This window comes from Capricornis sumatraensis, chromosome X (assembly GCF_032405125.1).
Source record: "Capricornis sumatraensis isolate serow.1 chromosome X, serow.2, whole genome shotgun sequence".
NCBI classification, from domain to species: domain Eukaryota; kingdom Metazoa; phylum Chordata; class Mammalia; order Artiodactyla; family Bovidae; genus Capricornis; species Capricornis sumatraensis.
Window position 1 is genome coordinate 81,622,515 of NC_091092.1, and position 18,535 is coordinate 81,641,049.

An 18,535-nucleotide genomic window follows, 5' to 3' on the forward strand; every position below is an offset into this window, starting at 1 on the left:
CTTTTTCTTTTTTCTTATAACTTATTTGTTAAATAAAGCAGGTAATTTGTTCTTTAGTTTACCATAGTTGAATCAAAAGGCTTGCTCTGATTCAAGTTCTTTTTATTTCTTATTTGCGCGATTTGAGTTTTTGTTGTTGTTGTTGTTATTTTGGATTTTCTTTGAGAGGGTGTTTCAAGTAAGGAGGGCAAACATACTTAATAAATGGTTCTGTGTTCTTCCAACAGTAGACACATAATGTGTGACTGTCTTTTTTTCTAATTATTTTCCAGAGAGGATGCTCATAGAGTCACTGAATGGCAGAGCCAAAAGGCTTTTTGGATTACACAGTAATCTTATTTTAGATGTGAAGGAACAGATACTTAGGGATAGAAAAAGATATGCCCAAAGTCATATAACACATTATTGATGGAACCAGTTTAATGAACTTATTTAGGTTTTGCTTTTATTTTTTCATGTTTGTTGAGGTTTAATTGACAAATAAAGTTGTATAATTTATGCTGTATAACTTATATACCATAATGACATTTGGTATATCTATATTCTGTGAAATAAATGCCATAATAAAGCTAATTAGATACCAGTTTGATCCCTGGCTTGTGAGGATCCCTTGGAGAAAGAAATGACCACCCACTCCAGTATTCTTGCTTGGGAAATTCCATGGACAAAACAGCCTGGCAGGATATAATCCATGGGGTCGCAAAAGAGTTGGACACAACTTAGTGACTAAATAACAACATCACCTCATATAGTTACCATTTTCTTTCTTCCTCCCTTCCTTCCATCCTTCCTTCCTTCCTCACTTTTTCTTTTTCTTTCTTTTTAGTAAGAACACTTATGATATACCCTGTTAGTAAATTTCAAGAGGAAAATGCAATATTGTTAACTACATTCATATTGATATATATTAGATCTCCAAACTTACTCATCTTATGTACCTGAAACTTTGTACCTCTTGACCAATATCACCCCATTTTTCCACCACACTCCTCAGTCTCTGGCAACTACCATCATTTCACTCTCTGTGTCCGGCTTATTTCACTTAACATAGTGTCCTCCATGTTGATCCATGTTATTGCAAATGGCAGGATTTCCTTCTTTTGAAAGGTGTATTGATAAACCATTGTATGTATACACTTATCTGTTTGTCCATCTAAAGACACAGGCTATTGTGACTAATGCTGCAAGGAACATAGGAATACAGATATTCTCTTTGAAATTTTGATTTCATTTCCTTTGGATATGTACCTAGAACTGGGATTATTGGATAATAAAGTAGGAATTTTGATTAGATGGTTTAGATCAGAGGTTATAAATTAAAATGTCTATAAAAACAAAACTTATAACCTCCTATCTAAACCATTCAATCAAAGTTATTTTTTCCTAAACTTGAGGCTTCTTAAGTGCTGTGATTAGTCACTCAGTTATGTCCAACTCTTTGCAACCCCATGGACTGTAGCCCACTAGGCACTTCTGTCCATGGGGATTCTCCTGGCAGGAATACTGAAATGGGTTGCCATGTCTTCCTCCAGGGGATCTTCCCAAACTGGAATCAAACCCAGGTCTGTTTCAGGCAGATACTTTACTGTCTGAGCCACCAGGGAAGCCCTTCTTATAACCTCCCTATAATACCTGTTTCTTTGTTTTAAATTTGATCTTCAAAAGTTGTACCCATTTTCTCTAGTCTAAGTGACCTAGAGAATTTAAGATTTCTTTGCTCTCAATTCATGTTACCAACTCCTACATAATTCACTACTCATGATGCCCTTATTTTTGGTTTTGTTCATCTTATTAACCAAAAATTATGCCTCTTAATGGTTTTCAAAATGTATAATAAAAGGAGATATATCACATGGAAAGAAATTTCCCCAGAGAATAGAATAACTTTCAAATCTCATAAGAAGACCAAGAAGGAAAAGAATGTCTTAAATGAACTACCAAGCAAATACATCAGAGAAATATAAGGTAGCTTTAGCTTAAAAAGGATCCCATTGGGGCTGATTTCTTGACAGGAACTAGATACTAGATAAGGAGGCAGTGGGATGCAATGAGATGACTGTAAGACTTGGAGCCCAACAGATATGGGTTTGAATCCCTGTATTGCCATATACTCACAAATTGACCTTGACTAAGTGCTTTTCCCTCTGTGAAACTAGGCTTCAGAGATCAAATACTATGCCTTTTGGAGTTATGGGATTAGGTGAACTGCATATTCAACCAAAGTAACTTTCTTGCAAAACTCTAAGAAGGAGATAAGCAATCATATATGCTGGAGGCTGTTGTCTCACTAGTGTCCTTGATTTGTTACTAATGGTTTAGCCATTCTGGATCCCTTGGTGGTAGCATGGAGTTGCTTTTCTGTTTCAACATCTAAACAATTCTGTCACTAAAGAATAAAGGTTAATTAATTGTATAAGTATTTAAGGTTGAAAGGGATCCATCACCAGTCCAGCTATATCAAAGGCCAGTGAATAGTTACTGTTCATTATCATCTGAATGGTACCCAGCCTTTGTCATGGGATTAACAGATTTCGTTAGGATTTGTTTAAGGATTCAGTCCCTGTCAATTTACTCAGTGACTAGAGCCTGCCTCTTGATGCCAGTGAATCTTTCAAGGGCCTTGATCTGGACAGGATTTTCAATTTGGTTTTCAGTGAGCTATTCCACTGCCTTATCCCCTCAACTCACAACCAAAGTGACCAAGGGCCAAACAGTTTTTACTTGGCTGCCTGAACTACAACTACATAAAAGAGCACTAGAGTCTCTCAGTTCTATCAAAATAATTATCAGTATCTGCTCTGTGTGAGGCACACACACACTTGGAAGTTATTTACCAATTAGTAGGAAAGGCAGATAGGAAACAGAAAATTGCAACATGCTAGACTTACCAATGGTGTCAATCAAGATGAGGACAGTGGGCTAAGAGAGCCCTGAAGAAGATGTCACCTAAAGTGAATCTCAAAGGATAAATAGACATTCTTTGGATATAGGAGGATGGAGACATTAGAAACAGAGGAAATAGCATGAAGCAAATATATGGAGATCTGAAATAGCATAATACAGCCAGAAAACCTTATCTAGGCAGTGTAGTATATGTGTCAACTTTTTAGGATTCAGTAAATTAAAATGGACAGGAGGGGTAAATTTAATTCAGATGACTATTATGTCTACTATTCTGGGGCAAGAATCCCTTAGAAGAAATGGAGTATCCCTCATAGTCAACAAAGGAGTCCAAAATGCAGTACTTGAGTGCATTCTCTAAAATGAAAGAATGATCTCAGTACATTTCCAAGGCAAACCATTCAACATCACAGTAATCCAAGTGTATGCCCCAACCACTAATGTGGAAGAAATATAGGTTAAATGGTTCTATGAAGACCTACAAGACCTTCCAGAACTAACACCAAAAAAGGATTTCCTTTTCAGCATAGGGGACAGGAATGCAAAAGTATGGAGTCAAGAGATGCCTAAAGCAACAGGCAAGTTTGGCCTTGGAGTACAAAATGAAGTAAGGCAGAGGCTAACAGAGTTTTGCCAAGAGAACGCACTGATCATAGCAAATACCGTCTTCCAACAACACAAGAGACAACTCTACACATGGACATCACCAGATAATCAATACTGAAATCAGATTGATTATGTCCCTTGCAGCCAAAGATGGAGAAGCTCTATACAGTCAACAAAAACAAGACCTGGGGCTGACTGTGGCTCAGATCATGAACTCCTTATTGAAAAATTCAGACTCAAATTGAAGAAAGTAGGGAAAACCACTAGGCCATTCAGGTATGACCTAAATAAAATCCCTTATGATTATACAATGGAAGTGACAAATAGATTCAAGGGATTAGATCTGGTAGACAGAGTGCCTGAAGAAATATGGATGGAGGTTTGTAACAATGAACAAGAGGTGGTGACCAAAACCATCCCAAAGAAAAATAAATGCAACAAGGCAAAATGGTTGTCTGAGGAGGCCTTACAAATAGCTGAGGAGAGAATAGAAGAGAAAGGCAAAGGATAAAGGGAAAGATACACCCATCTGAATGCAGAGGTGCAGAAAATAGCAAGAAGAGAAAAGAAAGCCTTCTTAAATGATCAATGGAAGGAACTAGAGGAAAGCAATAAAATGGGAAAGACTAACGATCTCTTCAACTAGCAAAGCTAATGCATACAGCATCATTTCATTCCTTTTTCAGTGATGTGTGGCATATTTCTTTTTTGCTACAGTCTTTATAATGTAATTTTATAAAGTAATATAAAATTTTTAACTCAGAATGTTATGAAGGAATGTGTTGACCTTAAGCATTTTAAAAGGTTACAAAAATAATGTACAGTAGTAATAAGAAATGAAACATAACAGAGGTGTACCAAGCACAAAACCACTGTTACCCTACTCCTCACATTTTATTTGTATGATTCTTAATATGTACCTTTTTTGTTATTAGACAGGATAGGTAGATTTTGATTAAATTGTGGGAAAAGGCCCAATAGGAGGAAAAAGCAAATTATATTTGATTCAAAAGATAGTTAACTGTACTTTTTATTATTCTACTTATGCTTTATTTTGTAACTACTACTAGCCTGTCTCCCCGTGTAAACTGTGATCTTCTTGATAGCAGAGACAAGGGTATTTTCATTTTTTATACAGTACTTTGCACATAGTAGACACTCATACGTTATTTGAACTGAATGCACAGTAGAAAGTGCCATGAACTGGATTTTTTTGCTCTGCTTTCTTGTTCAGCATTGTTGTGTTTTAACTCAGTGACCTGGGGCAAGCTGCTTCATCATTCTGTGTCTCAGTGCAGGTAATTCACCAGGAAGGTCAGAGACTGTGTCCCTTATGGCTCCTTCCAACTCTAAATATTTGTAACTTTATATGTAGGCTAGAAATTATTTCCATAATTTGTTAACCTTTTTTTTCATATTTATATAGTGCTTGTAATTTGAAAAAAAAAGGGTATATATATATGTATGTATATATAAACTAGTCTATCTCGGAGAAGGCAATGGCAACCCACTCCAGTACTCTTGCCTGGAAAATCCCACAGGTGGAGGAGCCTGGTTGCAGTCCATTGGGTCGTGAAGAGTCAGACACGACTGAGCGACTTCACTTTCACTTTTCACTTTCATGCATTGGAGAAGGAAATGGCAACCCACTCCAGTGTTCTTGCCTGGAGAATCCCAGGGATGGGGGAGCCTCATGGGCTGCCGTCTGTGGGGTCGCACAGAGTCGGACATGGCTGAAGTGACTTAGCAGCAGCAGCAGCAGCAGCAGCGATCTCTTCAAGAAAATTAGAGATATCAAGGGAACATTTCATGCAGAGATGAGCACAATAAAGGACAGAAACTGTAAGGACCTAACAGAAGCAGAAGTGATTAAGAAGACATGAGAAGAATACACAGAATAGCTATACAAAAAGAGGTCTTAATGATTTGGATTACCACAATGGTGTGGTCACTCACCTAGAGCCAGACATCCTAGAGTGTGAAGTCACGTGGACTTTAGGAGGCATAACTAGGAACAAAGCTAGTGGAGGTGATGGAATTCTAGCTGAGCTATTTCAAATCTTAAAAGTGATGCTGTTAAAGTGCTGCACTCAATATGCCAGCAAATTTGGAAAACTGAGCAGTGGCCACAGGCCTGGAAAAGGTCAGTTTTCTTTCCAGTCCCAAAGGGCAATGCTAAATAATGTTCAAACAACCTCATAGTTACACTCATTTCACATGCTAGGAAGATAATGCTCAAACTCCTTCAAGCTAGGCTTCAGCAGTACATGAACCGAGAACTTCCAGACGTACAGGCTAGGTTTAGAAAATACAGAGTAACAGAGATCATATTGCCAACAACTGTTGGATCATAGAAAAAGCAAGGGAATTCCAGAAAAACATCTTCTGCTTCATTGACTACTTGAAAGCATTTGACTGTATGGATCACATCAAATTTTTTAAAATTCTTAAAGATATGGGTATACTCTGGTATACCCACCTTACCTGCCTCTTGAGAAATTTGTATGCAGGTCAAGAAGCAAAAGTTAAAACTGGACATGGAACAATGGATTGGGTCATAATTAGGAAAGGATTACATCAGGATGTATATTGTCACCCTGCTTATTTAACTTATATGCAGAATATATCATATGAAATGCTGGGCTGAATGAATCACAAACTGGAATCAAGATTGCTGGGATTAATATCAGCAACCTCACATATGCAGATGATACCACCCTTATGGCAGAAAGTGAAGAGGAGCTAAAGAGCCTCTAGATGAGTTTAAAAGAGGAGAGTGAAAAGGCTGGCTTAAAACTCAACATTCAAAAACTAATATCATGAATGACACTTAGTCCCATCACTTCATGGCAAATAGATGAGGAAAAAAATGGAAACAACAGTGGATTTTATTTTCTTGGTCTCCAAGATGGCTGTGGATGGTGACTGAGGTCTTAAAATTAAGACACTTGCTCCCTGGAAAAAAAGCTGTGACAAACTTAGACAGCATCTTAAAAAGCAGAGACATCACTTTGCCAACAAACGTCCGTATAGTCCACACTATGGTTTTTCCATTAGTCATGTACAGATGTTACAGTTGGACCATAAAGAAGGCTGAGTACTAAAGAACTGATGCTTTCAAACTGTGGTGCTGGAGAAGACTCTTGAGAGTCTTTTGGATGGCAAGGATATCAAGCCAGTCAATCCTAAAGGAAATCAACCCTGAATATTGAAAGGACTGATGCTGAAACTGAAGCTCCAATACTTTGGCCACTTGAAGAGAAGAGTTTACTCATTGATAAAGACCTTGATGCTTGGAAAAATTTAGGGCAGGAGGAAAAACAGGCAACAGAGGATGAGATGATTGGTTGGAATCACTGATCCAATGAACATGAATCTAAGCAAACTCCAGGAGATAGTGAAGGACAGGGAAGCCAGACTTACTGCAGTCCACTGTAGCCTACCATAGACTGTAGCCTACAGGTTTCTCTATCCATGGGATTTTCCAGGCAAGAGTACTGGAGTGGGTGGCCATTTCCTTTCCCAGGGGATCTTCCCAACCCAGGGATCGAACCCAGGTCTCCCACATTACAGGCAGACACTTTACCCTCTGAGCCACCAGGGAAGCCCAGTTACTACAGTCCATGGGGTTGCAAAGAGTCAAATACCACTTAGAGACTGAACAACAACAACCTATGGGTGTTATATGTCTGCAATTTTTAGATGGAGCCTCCCGGAGAGGTCATTATAATAGTAGATACTTCTAATTAAATATTTCTAGGATACCTTTCTAATGCAATTTAGCTCTATTTATTTCACAACCTTCTGAGATGTATACTATTTTCACAAGTGGGAAAGTTTAAGCCCAGAGAGGTTAGGTCACCAACATGCACTGTTACACATCTAATGGGTGACAGTGTTGGGATTCAAACCCAGGTCAGCTTCAGAGCCCAGGCTGTGCATTGAGATTGGAAGTAGGTGTCAAGTTACTGTAGAGTTTAATTGCTACTTTAAGGACAATTGGCAGTGCCCTATAAGTAATAGGAAGCCACTAAAGGTAATTTAAGTAAAGAACGTAATTAAGGACAAGAAAATTTTGGATTACAGGCCCTTCAGTAATCAAGCTAACTGATTATGGCTTCAGCCAAATCCCATTCATTGGACCTCTATTTTCTCATCTATAAAGTAAGGATAATGCAAAAGTGCTGTTCTTTAAGATCTCTTTTGGTTCTTTGAGCTCTTTGCCTCTCTAGCTAGAGCTGAGGAAGAGACTAGATTCCTGACTGCTAAGAGTGGTAGGAACTTTCTCTATGTGCTTTTTCTTTATATATGCTGTAACTCTTGCCCTGGAATGCCATCTTGCTTCTCACCTGTCTTTCCAGACACTATAGCCATCTACTTCCCTTCTCGTGACTTGTACAGTGCTACGAACTAAGTTAGCTATGTTTCACTTTGGCCCCTAATTAAACACTATCTTGTATTCTTTGCTAGTTGCTTCCTTTGTAATCTTTTCTTACCATTTATATTTTGGAACTCTCCTTTTCTTCTGCTTTGTAGTTTCTCTTACCCCCTAAAGCATCTAACATAGTTTTAGTTACAAGAGGGTCTTGGAAAAAATCTTGTTAATCATTATCTTTCTCTTCTGGCAGTGTGTGTGAGCACAGCAAAGAGAATCTTATGACCCCCTCTAACATGGGGGTGATCTTTGGGCCCACTCTCATGAGAGCTCAGGAGGACACTGTGGCTGCCATGATGAACATCAAATTCCAGAATATTGTGGTGGAAATCCTAATTGAGCACTTTGTCAAGGTATGTATTTCCTGTCCTCACCATCACTCCTCCAAACATGTGACACTTTCCCCTAGCCAATTTTTAAAGCTGTATCTTCTCTCTGGCTCAGGTTACAATGGAAGGAAATTCTGTATGATATAGTGACATTTAATAGCATTGTTGACCTTGTGAAATTCATTTATTCAACAAACATTGCTTGAGTAGTCAACTATTCTTTTGTCAAGCTCTATGCAAGAATGTATAGAAGAAGAAAAATATCACAGTCCATACCTTTAAGGAATTAATTGTATAATATGGAGACAATTATGTAAACAAAGGAAAATGATAGGTGTAAAAATGGTATATGTACAATTAAACCATAAAGAAATGGTTTAAATCCCCTTATTTAAATCCCATCACATTCTGAAAGAATTTAAGGTGTTATATTTTTATGGTATGTAAAATATGAGGTAGTGTACATTATAATTAGGTCAAATCAAAAGTGAAAAATAATGATACAGACAGAAAATAAACCCAAGGGTGAAGCTAGACAAGAAATACTTATTGACAAGTCCTATACACTTGCCTGGAGAATCCTAGGGACGGGGGAGCCTGATGGGGTTGGACACGACTGAGGTGACTTAGCAGCAGCATACACTTGCTGTGAATGACCCTACATTTGACTCTTAGCTTTCTAGCAGCCAGTACCCTCTTCAGTTCAGTCACTCAGTCATGTCCGACTCTTTGCGACCCCATGAATTGCAGCACACCAGGCCTCCCTGTCCATCACCAACTCCTGGAGTTCACTCAGACTCAGGTCCATCGAGTCAGTGATGCCATCCAGCCATCTCATCCTCTGTTGTCCCCTTCTCCTCCTGCCCCCAATCCTTAGCAGAGCACAATTCAATAAAAAAGTTTCTTCATGGGGAGGGGACTGGTGATACAGTCCAGGTGGTATGTACCGTTCAAATCCAAGCTCTTAGGATAGGATACATTAGGTAAGATACATAGATTAAGCTGCTAAGACACCACAACAGCTTCAAGACATTTATTTCTTGGTTCTGTAACAGTTCAGCAAGTTTGTCCAGGCCTGATATGGTGATTTCACAAGGACTATAACTCAGGTTACTTCTTTGTTGTTCTGTCATCCCTAAGGTGTTGCTTCACTTACATGACCAAGTATTTTCTACATTATATCAACTGGGAAGGATGAAAGAAAGGAAGTGGAGGATATAGCTGTTTCCTTTAAGGCAATGACCTGGAAGTCTCACATATTACTTTTATTTACATACCATTTATCAGAACTTAATCTCATGGTCACATCTAGCTATAAGCTGCTGCTGCCAAGTCACTTCAGTCGTGTCCGACTCTGTGCAACCCCATAGATGGCAGCCCACCAGGCTCCACCGTCCCTGGGATTCTCCAGGCAAGAACACTGGAGTGTGTTGCCATTTCCTTCTCCAATGCATGAAAGTGAAAAGTGAAAGTGAAGTTGCTCAGTCATGTTCAACTCTTCACGACCCCATGGACTGCAGCCTACCAGGTTCCTCCATCCATGGTGGGTTGCCATTGTCTTCTCCACTAGCTATAAGAGAAGCAGGGAAATTTAGTTTTTATTTGGGGCAGCCATGTGTCCAGCTAAGACTTTAGTTTTTTTACTAAAAGAAATAGAGAATGGATTTTGGAGAACAATTGGTATTCTTTGCCATATTATCTTTGTTACTTTTAATAATGTAACTTCTCTGGTAGTCATTTTTTTTTCAGATGAAATGTGAAGGTGATAATAAACACATGCTGTGTGATAGTTGTGCTTCCCAGGTGGCTCAATGGTAAAGAATCTACCTGACAATGCGAAGCTGCAGGAGACTCTGGTTCAATCCCCTAGCCAGGAAGATCCCCTGGAGGAGGAAATGGCAGCCCACTCCAGTATCCTTGCCTGGGAAATATCATGAATGAGGAGACTGGTGGGCTACTGTTCATGGTACTGGTAGCAAGAGTCAGACATGACTGAAGCAACTGAGCACACACCCACATGTGATAGTTACATGCCCCAAACTTAGCTAGTGACAAACCTGGAATTTAAATCCAAGTACCTGGCTCAGAGTTGAAGTATTTAATCACTATGCTGTGCTGCCTCAGCAATCATTTTGGTACAGTTGTATTACTGGGTATATACAGGGCACTTTGGGTTTATCAAAGATGGGTACTTGCAGAGAAGTACAACCTATATCAGTATTTAAAGTGGGAAAGAAAGGAAAATAGGGAAATGAAATTTCCAGAAGATGGTCCAGCATGAACTAAGGCCCAAGGGCCTAAAATCCCTAACCATTTTATGTTATTGGATCATGAAATGGAAATAGGAGTGGCAGGAGATGTGATTGGAGGCAGACAGTGGCCATAACCTAAAATGACTAGACTTTGACTCATTAAGGAGTTTGGAATGTTTGAAATAGTTCTTGCAAGTGATAGCTTATGATGAAAGATGTTGGAGTCTGATCTCCAAAGAAGAATTAGCTTTGGGACCAGGGACCAGGCTTGATCACTCAAAAGCGTTTGTGTAGCAGATTTTTATTAAACTGAAAAAGGGACAGAGAAAGCTTCTGACATAGACATCAGAAGGAGGCCAAAGAGTGCCCCCCTCGTTAGTCTTAGCAAGGGAGCTACTTTTTAATTGATTATTATAATAAATCAAAAGAATGTCTCAAGGTTGTAAAGATCTTACTAGACCCATTCCCACAACTTACATTTTAAGATGATAGGATTAGAACTAACAATAGAAAGATCTAACTAGACCCACTCCCATAATATACATTTTAAGATAACAGGATTAGTTAGAAGGTTTTCAAGAAGGAGAAACTGTTCTCAAGCAGGATACATTATTGTTATATAATCCTTAGTACAAAGTTTAAGCTGAGTTATTTTGTTATGTAATTATTAGCTCTGGGCTTAAAGAAAAAAAACATTTTATGTGACTAAGTAATGTAGAAAAAAATGTTTGTCCTTTCCTCCTCTTTGAGAATTCCAGACCACTATCTCCTCCTTGAGAACCCCAGACCCCTTTCTGCTCCTCGGGGACCCCGGACTTCTTATCAACTGGCCTAGAAATTGACTCTCTTACAAGCTTGGGAAAGCCTTGCTTCAAACTTAAGTAGTATGATGAATAGACTTACATTTGGGATACTGTGTGGATGGGGCTGTACTTCATACATGTAAGAAATACAGAATGAGAAAATTTTGGAGGGATGGAGAAAAAGCTCAATTTGGGCCATATTGGATTTGAGATTTCTGAAATATATCCAGAGATCAATATCTTAGAAGTAGTTGACTATGAATCCAAAGCAGGAATTGACAAACTTTTAAAAAATTAATTTATATTTTTATTGTAGGATAATTACTTTATATAATTTTGTTGTTTTCTGTCAAACCAGTAAAATTCCATTGGCAAAACTGGCAGCAGACCTGTGAGCTGTAATTTTCTGACTCATGGTCTGAAGAGCAAATATTATATATTGATTAACTGGTTTGGTTCATTCATTCAGAAAATATGTATTGAGTACCCACATTTGTGATGTGAAGAGCTGACTCATTTGAAAAGACCCTGATGCTGGGAAAGATTGAGGGCAGGAGGAAAAAGGGACAACAGAGGATGAGATGGCTGGATGGCATCACCGACACAATGTACATGGGTTTGGGTGGACTCTGGATTTGGTGATGGACAGGGAGGCCTGGCGTACTGCGGTTCATGGGGTCGCAAAGAGCCAGACACAACTGAGCGACTGAACAGAACTGAGCTGAACCCACATTTGCCAGGTATTGTTTTAGGCGCTGGAGATACAACTTTTATGTAAATTAGAAAAGCAGTGTCCATGTAAGTAAAATATATAGTATATTAAATGGTGATGACCATTAAGATGAACAGTAAAGCAGAAAAGGGGCATAGGAATTGTTGAGAGAAGTGATTTTCAAATTTTAAATACAGTGCCCAGGAAGACCTCATTGGTCTTCTGAGAAGACCTACCTCTTCTGAGAAGAGACCTACAAGAAATAAAGGAATAGTTCATTCAGGTGTCAGTGGAGAAAGCAATCTAGGCTGAAGAAATGTTAAGTAGAAAATGTCTGAGGCAGAAATGTGCTTATCATGTTCATGGTACAAAAATGAGGCCAGATTGGCTAGAATGGATGAATCAAAAGAAGAAATTTGACTTTGCTATCTGAGTAGGATAAAGTGATGTTTTTGACTAGAGAAATGACATGATTTGACTTAATAGGAATATTCTGGATGGATAACAGCTGTAGGGGAACAAGGGTAGAAGCAAGAAGACTGATTAGGAACCTGTTTCAATAATGGAATTAAGAAGTGGTTTGTACCTCAGATGATGGTGGTACAAACAGTGGAGATGGTGAAAAATGGTTGGATTCTAAATAATTTTGAAGGCAGAGCTGTCAGGACTTGCTGACAAATCATATGTGGAATATGGGAGACAAAGAGGAGTCATTGATAACTTCGAGGTTTTATATCTTAGCAACTGGAAGGATGAAGTTGCCATTTTACTGTGATGGATAGGCTGAGGAAGGAGAAGAATTGGAAAAAAAAAAAAAAGAGCATGAGTTCAGTTTGAGACAAGTTATGATAGATAGGCCTGTGAGACCTCTGAGGTAAGATAGGAGAACAAGATTAGGGACATACAGTTGGCCTTTTATAGCATAGAAGCAGTGGTTAAAACCATGCGAGCAAATAGTCTTGCCTAGGGAATACTTGAAGCAGGAGAATAAATGTTAGACCAAAGATTGAAACCTAGGGAGTGCCAATGTTTTAAGGGCCATTAGAAGAGACCACAAAATAAATTAAAAAAAAAAAAAAAAAGAACGTTCAGTTACAGGAGAATGAGGAGCTAGGGAGTCATAGACTCCTGGAAAGGAGATGGTTTTGGGAAAGAACAAGTGGACAGTGGTTTCCAGTTCCCAAGACATGTCATGTAAGACAGGTACTGAAAAGTATCTACTGTTTTAAGTGTTTTAAAAATTTTTAAATATGAGCTGCTGCTGCTGCTGCTAAGTCGCATCAGTCATGTCCGACTCTGTGCGACCCCATAGATGGCAGCCCGCCAGGCTCCCCCGTCCTTGGGATTCTCCAGGCAAGAACACTGGAGTGAGTTGCCATTTCCTTCTCCAATGCATGAAAGTGAAGTCGCTCTTAGCGACCTCGTGGACTACAGCCTATGAGGCTCCTCCGTCCATTGGATTTCCCAGGCAAGAGTACTGGAGTGGGGTGCCATTGCCTTCTCCATAAATATGAGCAATACATGGTAAAAATTTCCAACCATGAAGAAAGTGTAGAATAGAAGAGAATTCCACCCTTTACCTATTCTCAACTCCTAGTTCCAATTGTCATTTCAATAATTTCTTCTTTGTCATTCTGTCAAAGAAAAGCAGTACATATACACATACACAAATGCATTAATGTGCATATTTTATTCCTCTACTTGAAAAGGTTAAAAACACTAGACACTATATATGAAACCAGCACAGAACAGAAACAGACTCATAGACTTAGACAACAAATTTATGGTTAAAGGGGAGTAGAGTAAAGGGCAGGGAAAAACTGGGAGTTTAAGACTGACAAGTAGACACTGCTATATTTAAAACAGATAACAAGGAACTACTTTATAGCACAGGGAACATTGCCCAAGATTCTGTAATCTAAATGGGAAAAGTACTTTAAAATTAATAGATACATGAATATGTATAACTGAGCCACCTGAAACTAACACATTGTTAATCAAATATGCTCCAATATAAAATTTTTAAAAAATTTAAAAATGAAGAATCTAAAATTTGAAGGGAATAAGGCACACCAGACCAGCTATGGATCTTGGGACCTGAGGAATGATGGGGCCGCAAGTCATCAGAGGTTTGGTTTTGCCTCATGTTTCCCAGATTGAGTGGTATAGAAGCTGACAAACTAAGAACATCAATGGGTACAGTCGAAATGGTCCCAGCAAAAACCTGTTCTCACTATCCAAGGGAACTGGAGAAAAACAGCCTCACAACAAAGAAAAAAATTTTTGATAACCCCTTCACACCAAAATGCCACCAAAAACTTTAGGCCTCACCCCCAGTCTCAGCAAAGGCAGAGTGGAAAGCCAGTCTGTAACAAGGCACCTCAACCAACCTCTTCCTGCTCCATGTGATTATCTCAAGGAGGCCAGTTGGGAACCAGACTTCATCCTCATCTTCATCCTCAACCTCCCCCACCATCTATTATGTCAGAGGAGGCCTGCTGGAAATACAGGACATTATCACTCAGTGGTAATAAGTCTACCACACTGGTGTCAAAGGAAAGAAGACCATGTGGGGAAAAGTAATGGACACCCTTCTTTTCCAGCCAGAGTGGTATCAACAGGGCCTAGTTGTTGTTGTTGTTCAGTCACTTAAGTCATGTCTGACTCAGTGCAACTCCATGGACTGCAGCATGCCAGGCTTCCCTGTCCTTCACTATCTAAGAGAGTATACTCAAAACTCAGGTCTGTTGAGTCAGTGATACCATTCAACCATCTCATTCTCTGTCACTCCTTTCTCTTTCTGCCCTTAATCTTTCCCAGCATCAGGGTCTTTTCCAATGAATTGGCCCTTCGAATGAGGTGGCCAAAGTATTGGAGCTTTAGTGTCAGTCCTTCCAATGAATATTCAGGACTGGTTTCCTTTAGGATTGCCTGGTTTGATCTCCTTGCTGTCCAAGAGACTTTCGAGAGTCTTCTCCAGCACCACAGTTCAAAAACATCAATTATTTGGCACTCACCCTTCTTTATGGTCCAACTCTCATATCCATGCATGACTGCTGGAAAAACCATAGCTTTAACTGTACTGACCTTTGTTGGCAAAGGGATGTCTTTGCTTTTTAATACGCTGTCTAGGTTTGTCATAGTTTTTCTTTCAAGGAGCAAGCATCCTTTAATTTCACGGCTGCATTCACCATCCACAATGATTTTGGAGCCCAAGAAAATAAAATCCACCACTGTTTACATTTTTTCCCCATCTATTTGCCATGAATTGATGGGACCAGATGCCGTGATCTTAGTTTTTTGAATGTGGAGGTTTGTTTTTTTTTAATTAATTTATTTATTTTAATTAGATACTGATTATTTTACAATATTGTAGTAGTTTTTGCCATGCATTTACATTTATCAGCCATGAGTGTACATGTGTTCCCCATCCCGAAATCTCCTCCCACCTCCCTCCCCATCCCATCCTTCAGGGTCATCCCAGTGCAACAGCCCTGAGCACCCTGTCTCATGCATCAAAGCTGGACTGGCGATCTGTTTCTCATATGATAATATACATGTTTCAATGCTCTTCTCTCAAATCATCCCACCCTCTCCTCTCACAGAGTCCAAAAGTCTGTTCTTTACATCTGTGTCTCTTTTGCTGTCTCTCATATAGGGTCATAATTGCCATCTTTCTAAATTCCATATATATGTGTTAATATACTGTATTGGTGTTTTTCTTTCTGATTTACTTCACTCTGTATAATAGCCAGCCTTTTCACTCTCTTGTTTCACCTTCCTCAAGAGGCTCTTTAGTTCCTCTTCACTTTCTGCCATTAGGGTGGTGTCATCTGCATATCAGAGGTTGTTGACATGTCTCCTGACAATCTTAATTCCAGATTATGATTCATCCAGCCCAGCATTTTGCATGATGTACTGTGCGTATAATTTAAATAAGCCAGGGGACAATATACAGCCTTGACATAGTCCTTTCACAGTTTGAATCAATCCATTGTTCCATGTCCAGTTCTAACTTACTTCCTTACCTGCATACCAGTTTCTCAAGAGGCAGGTAAGGTGGTCTGGCATTCCCATTTCTTTAAGAATTTTCCACAGTTGTGATCCACAGTCAAAGGCTTTCATGTAGTAGTCAATGAAGCAGAAGTAGATGTTTTTCTGGAATGCTCTTTCTTTTTCTGTTATCCAACGGATGTTGGTAATTGGATCTCTGGTTCCTCTGCCTTTTCTAAATCTATCTTGTACATCTGGAATTTCTTGGTTCACATACTGTTGAGGCCTAGCTTGAAGGATTTTGAGCATTACCTTGCTAGCATATGAAATGAGTGTAATTGTATGATCGTTTGAACATCCTTTGGCATTGCCTTTCTTTGGGATTGAAATGAAAACTGACCTTTTTCAGTCCTGTGGCCATTGCTTAGTTTTCCAAATTTTCTGGCATATTGAGTAAAGCACTTTAACAGCATCATCTTTTAGAATTTGAAGTAACTCAAGTGGAATTCTATCACCTCCACTAGCTTTGTTCTTAGTAATTCTTCCTAAGGTCCACTTGTCTTCACATTCTAGAACAGGGTGTAGTGAGGAGCCTCAACTCCTACTTTTGCCTATCAGTGACAAGAATTTTTTCCTTCCCATGGGGATGTAGAGGGAAAGTTGAAAATCTGGATTTCCAGGCATCCTGGTAATAATAAGATAGTGCTTCTCCCATCAGAGACACTGTCAGAGGAGGCCTGCACTAACAGAAAGTATAAGCAAAAACAAGATTTGCATAATTCTCAAAATGTACAGACTTCAGTTGAAAATTATTTTCCATACCAAGAACCAGGAAGATCTCAACATGAATGAGAAAAGACCTCCAGTAGCAACACAGATGACAGATGATATAATTGTTAATTATCTGATAAGAGTTTTAAAGCATTCACCATAAAAATGCTTTAATGAGCAATTAGGAATACATTTGAAACAAATGGAAGCCTTGCTCCTTGGAAGGAAAGGTGTTGATAGGTGAACAGTGTTAGTTGCCTAATCCCTGAAGATTTAGCTTGGGGACCAGGGACCAGGCTTAATCATTCAGAGCTTTTGTGTGGCAGAAGTTTTATTACAGTGGAAAAGGACAGAGAAAGCTTCTGACATAGACATCAGAAGGAGGACAGAGAGTGCCCCACTTGCTAGTCTTATCAAGGCCTTATATATTTTTACCAGACTCACTCCCACAACATACATCTTAAATTAACAAGATTAGAACTAACAGCAGAAAGGTTTTACCAGACCCACTCCCACAACATAAGTCTTAAAATAACAAGATCAGTCAGAATGTTCTTATTAGGAGAAACAAGCAAGATACATTGTTATATAATCATTAGCACAGAGCTTGAGGAAAAACATACCCTTGAGCAAGATCAGTTGCTCTGTTGTGTAATCATTCAGTTCAGTTCAGTTGCTCAGTCGTGTCTGGCTCTTTGCAACCCCATGAATAGCAGCATGCCAGGCCTCCCTGTCCATCACCAACTCCCGGAGTTTACTTAAACTCACGTCCATCGAGTCAGTGATGCCATCCAGTCATCTCATCCTCTGTTGTCCCCTTTTCCTCCTGCCCCCAATTAGGCTTAAAGAAAGTTAATCTTAAAATATTGTTTTCATAACAGCTCAGAATTTAAGAAAAAATGTCTTATGGACTGTGTCCTTTCTCCTCCTTGAGATCCCTGGACCCCTCCCTCCTTGAGGACTCTTTGATCAACCCACCTAAGAATTAGCTCTCTCAGTATGACCTAGACAGCATATTAAAATGCAGAGACATCACTTTGCTGACAAAGCTCCATATAATCAAAGCTATGGTTTTTCCAGTAGTCATGTACAGATGTTAGAGTTGGACCATAAGAAGACTGGACACTGAAGAATTGATACTTTTGAATTGTGGTGCTGGAGAAGACTCTTGAGGGTTGCTTGGACTGCAAGGAGACCAAACCCATAAGTCCTAAAGAAATCAACTCTGAATATTCATTCACTGGAAGGACTGATGCTGAAGCTGAAGCTCCAATACTTAGGCCATCTGAAGCAAAGAGCAGATTCATTGGAAAATACCCTGATGCTGGGAAAGCACCAACTGAATGGACATGAGTTGGAGCAAACCTAGGGAGATAGTGAAGGACAAGGAACCCTGGCATGCCGCAGTCCATGGGTCGCAAAGAGTTGGACACAACTTAGTGACTGAACAACAATGGAAAATTTCTGTAGAGAAGTACAAAGACTCAGCAAAGGAACAGAAGATATAAATAAGAACCAATTGAAAATATAGAATGGGAAAATGCATTGAGTGAAATTTTTAGATTCAGTGGATGGACTAAACAATACAATAGAAAGGCTAGGAAATAGAAACAGTGAACTTTTTGAATAACAGAAATTATGCTATCCAAACAACAGACAATTATGAAAATTTGTTACAGCAGACATGTTCTAAAAGAGAGGTTCCTAGGTGGTACTAGTGGCAAAGAAGCTGA

At 39.2% G+C, this 18,535-nt stretch overlaps 1 protein-coding gene across 1 annotated transcript in view; it reads left to right on the forward strand.

The window, feature by feature from the left end:
- The window catches only part of OPHN1 (oligophrenin 1), a 594,204-nt gene that overhangs the window by 466,145 nt on the left and 109,524 nt on the right, over window positions 1–18,535 (forward strand). The window contains exon 19 of the mRNA XM_068962396.1: window positions 8,136–8,295. Coding sequence (XP_068818497.1) covers window positions 8,136–8,295 — 160 coding nt within the window. The remainder of the gene's footprint in view (window positions 1–8,135; window positions 8,296–18,535) is intronic.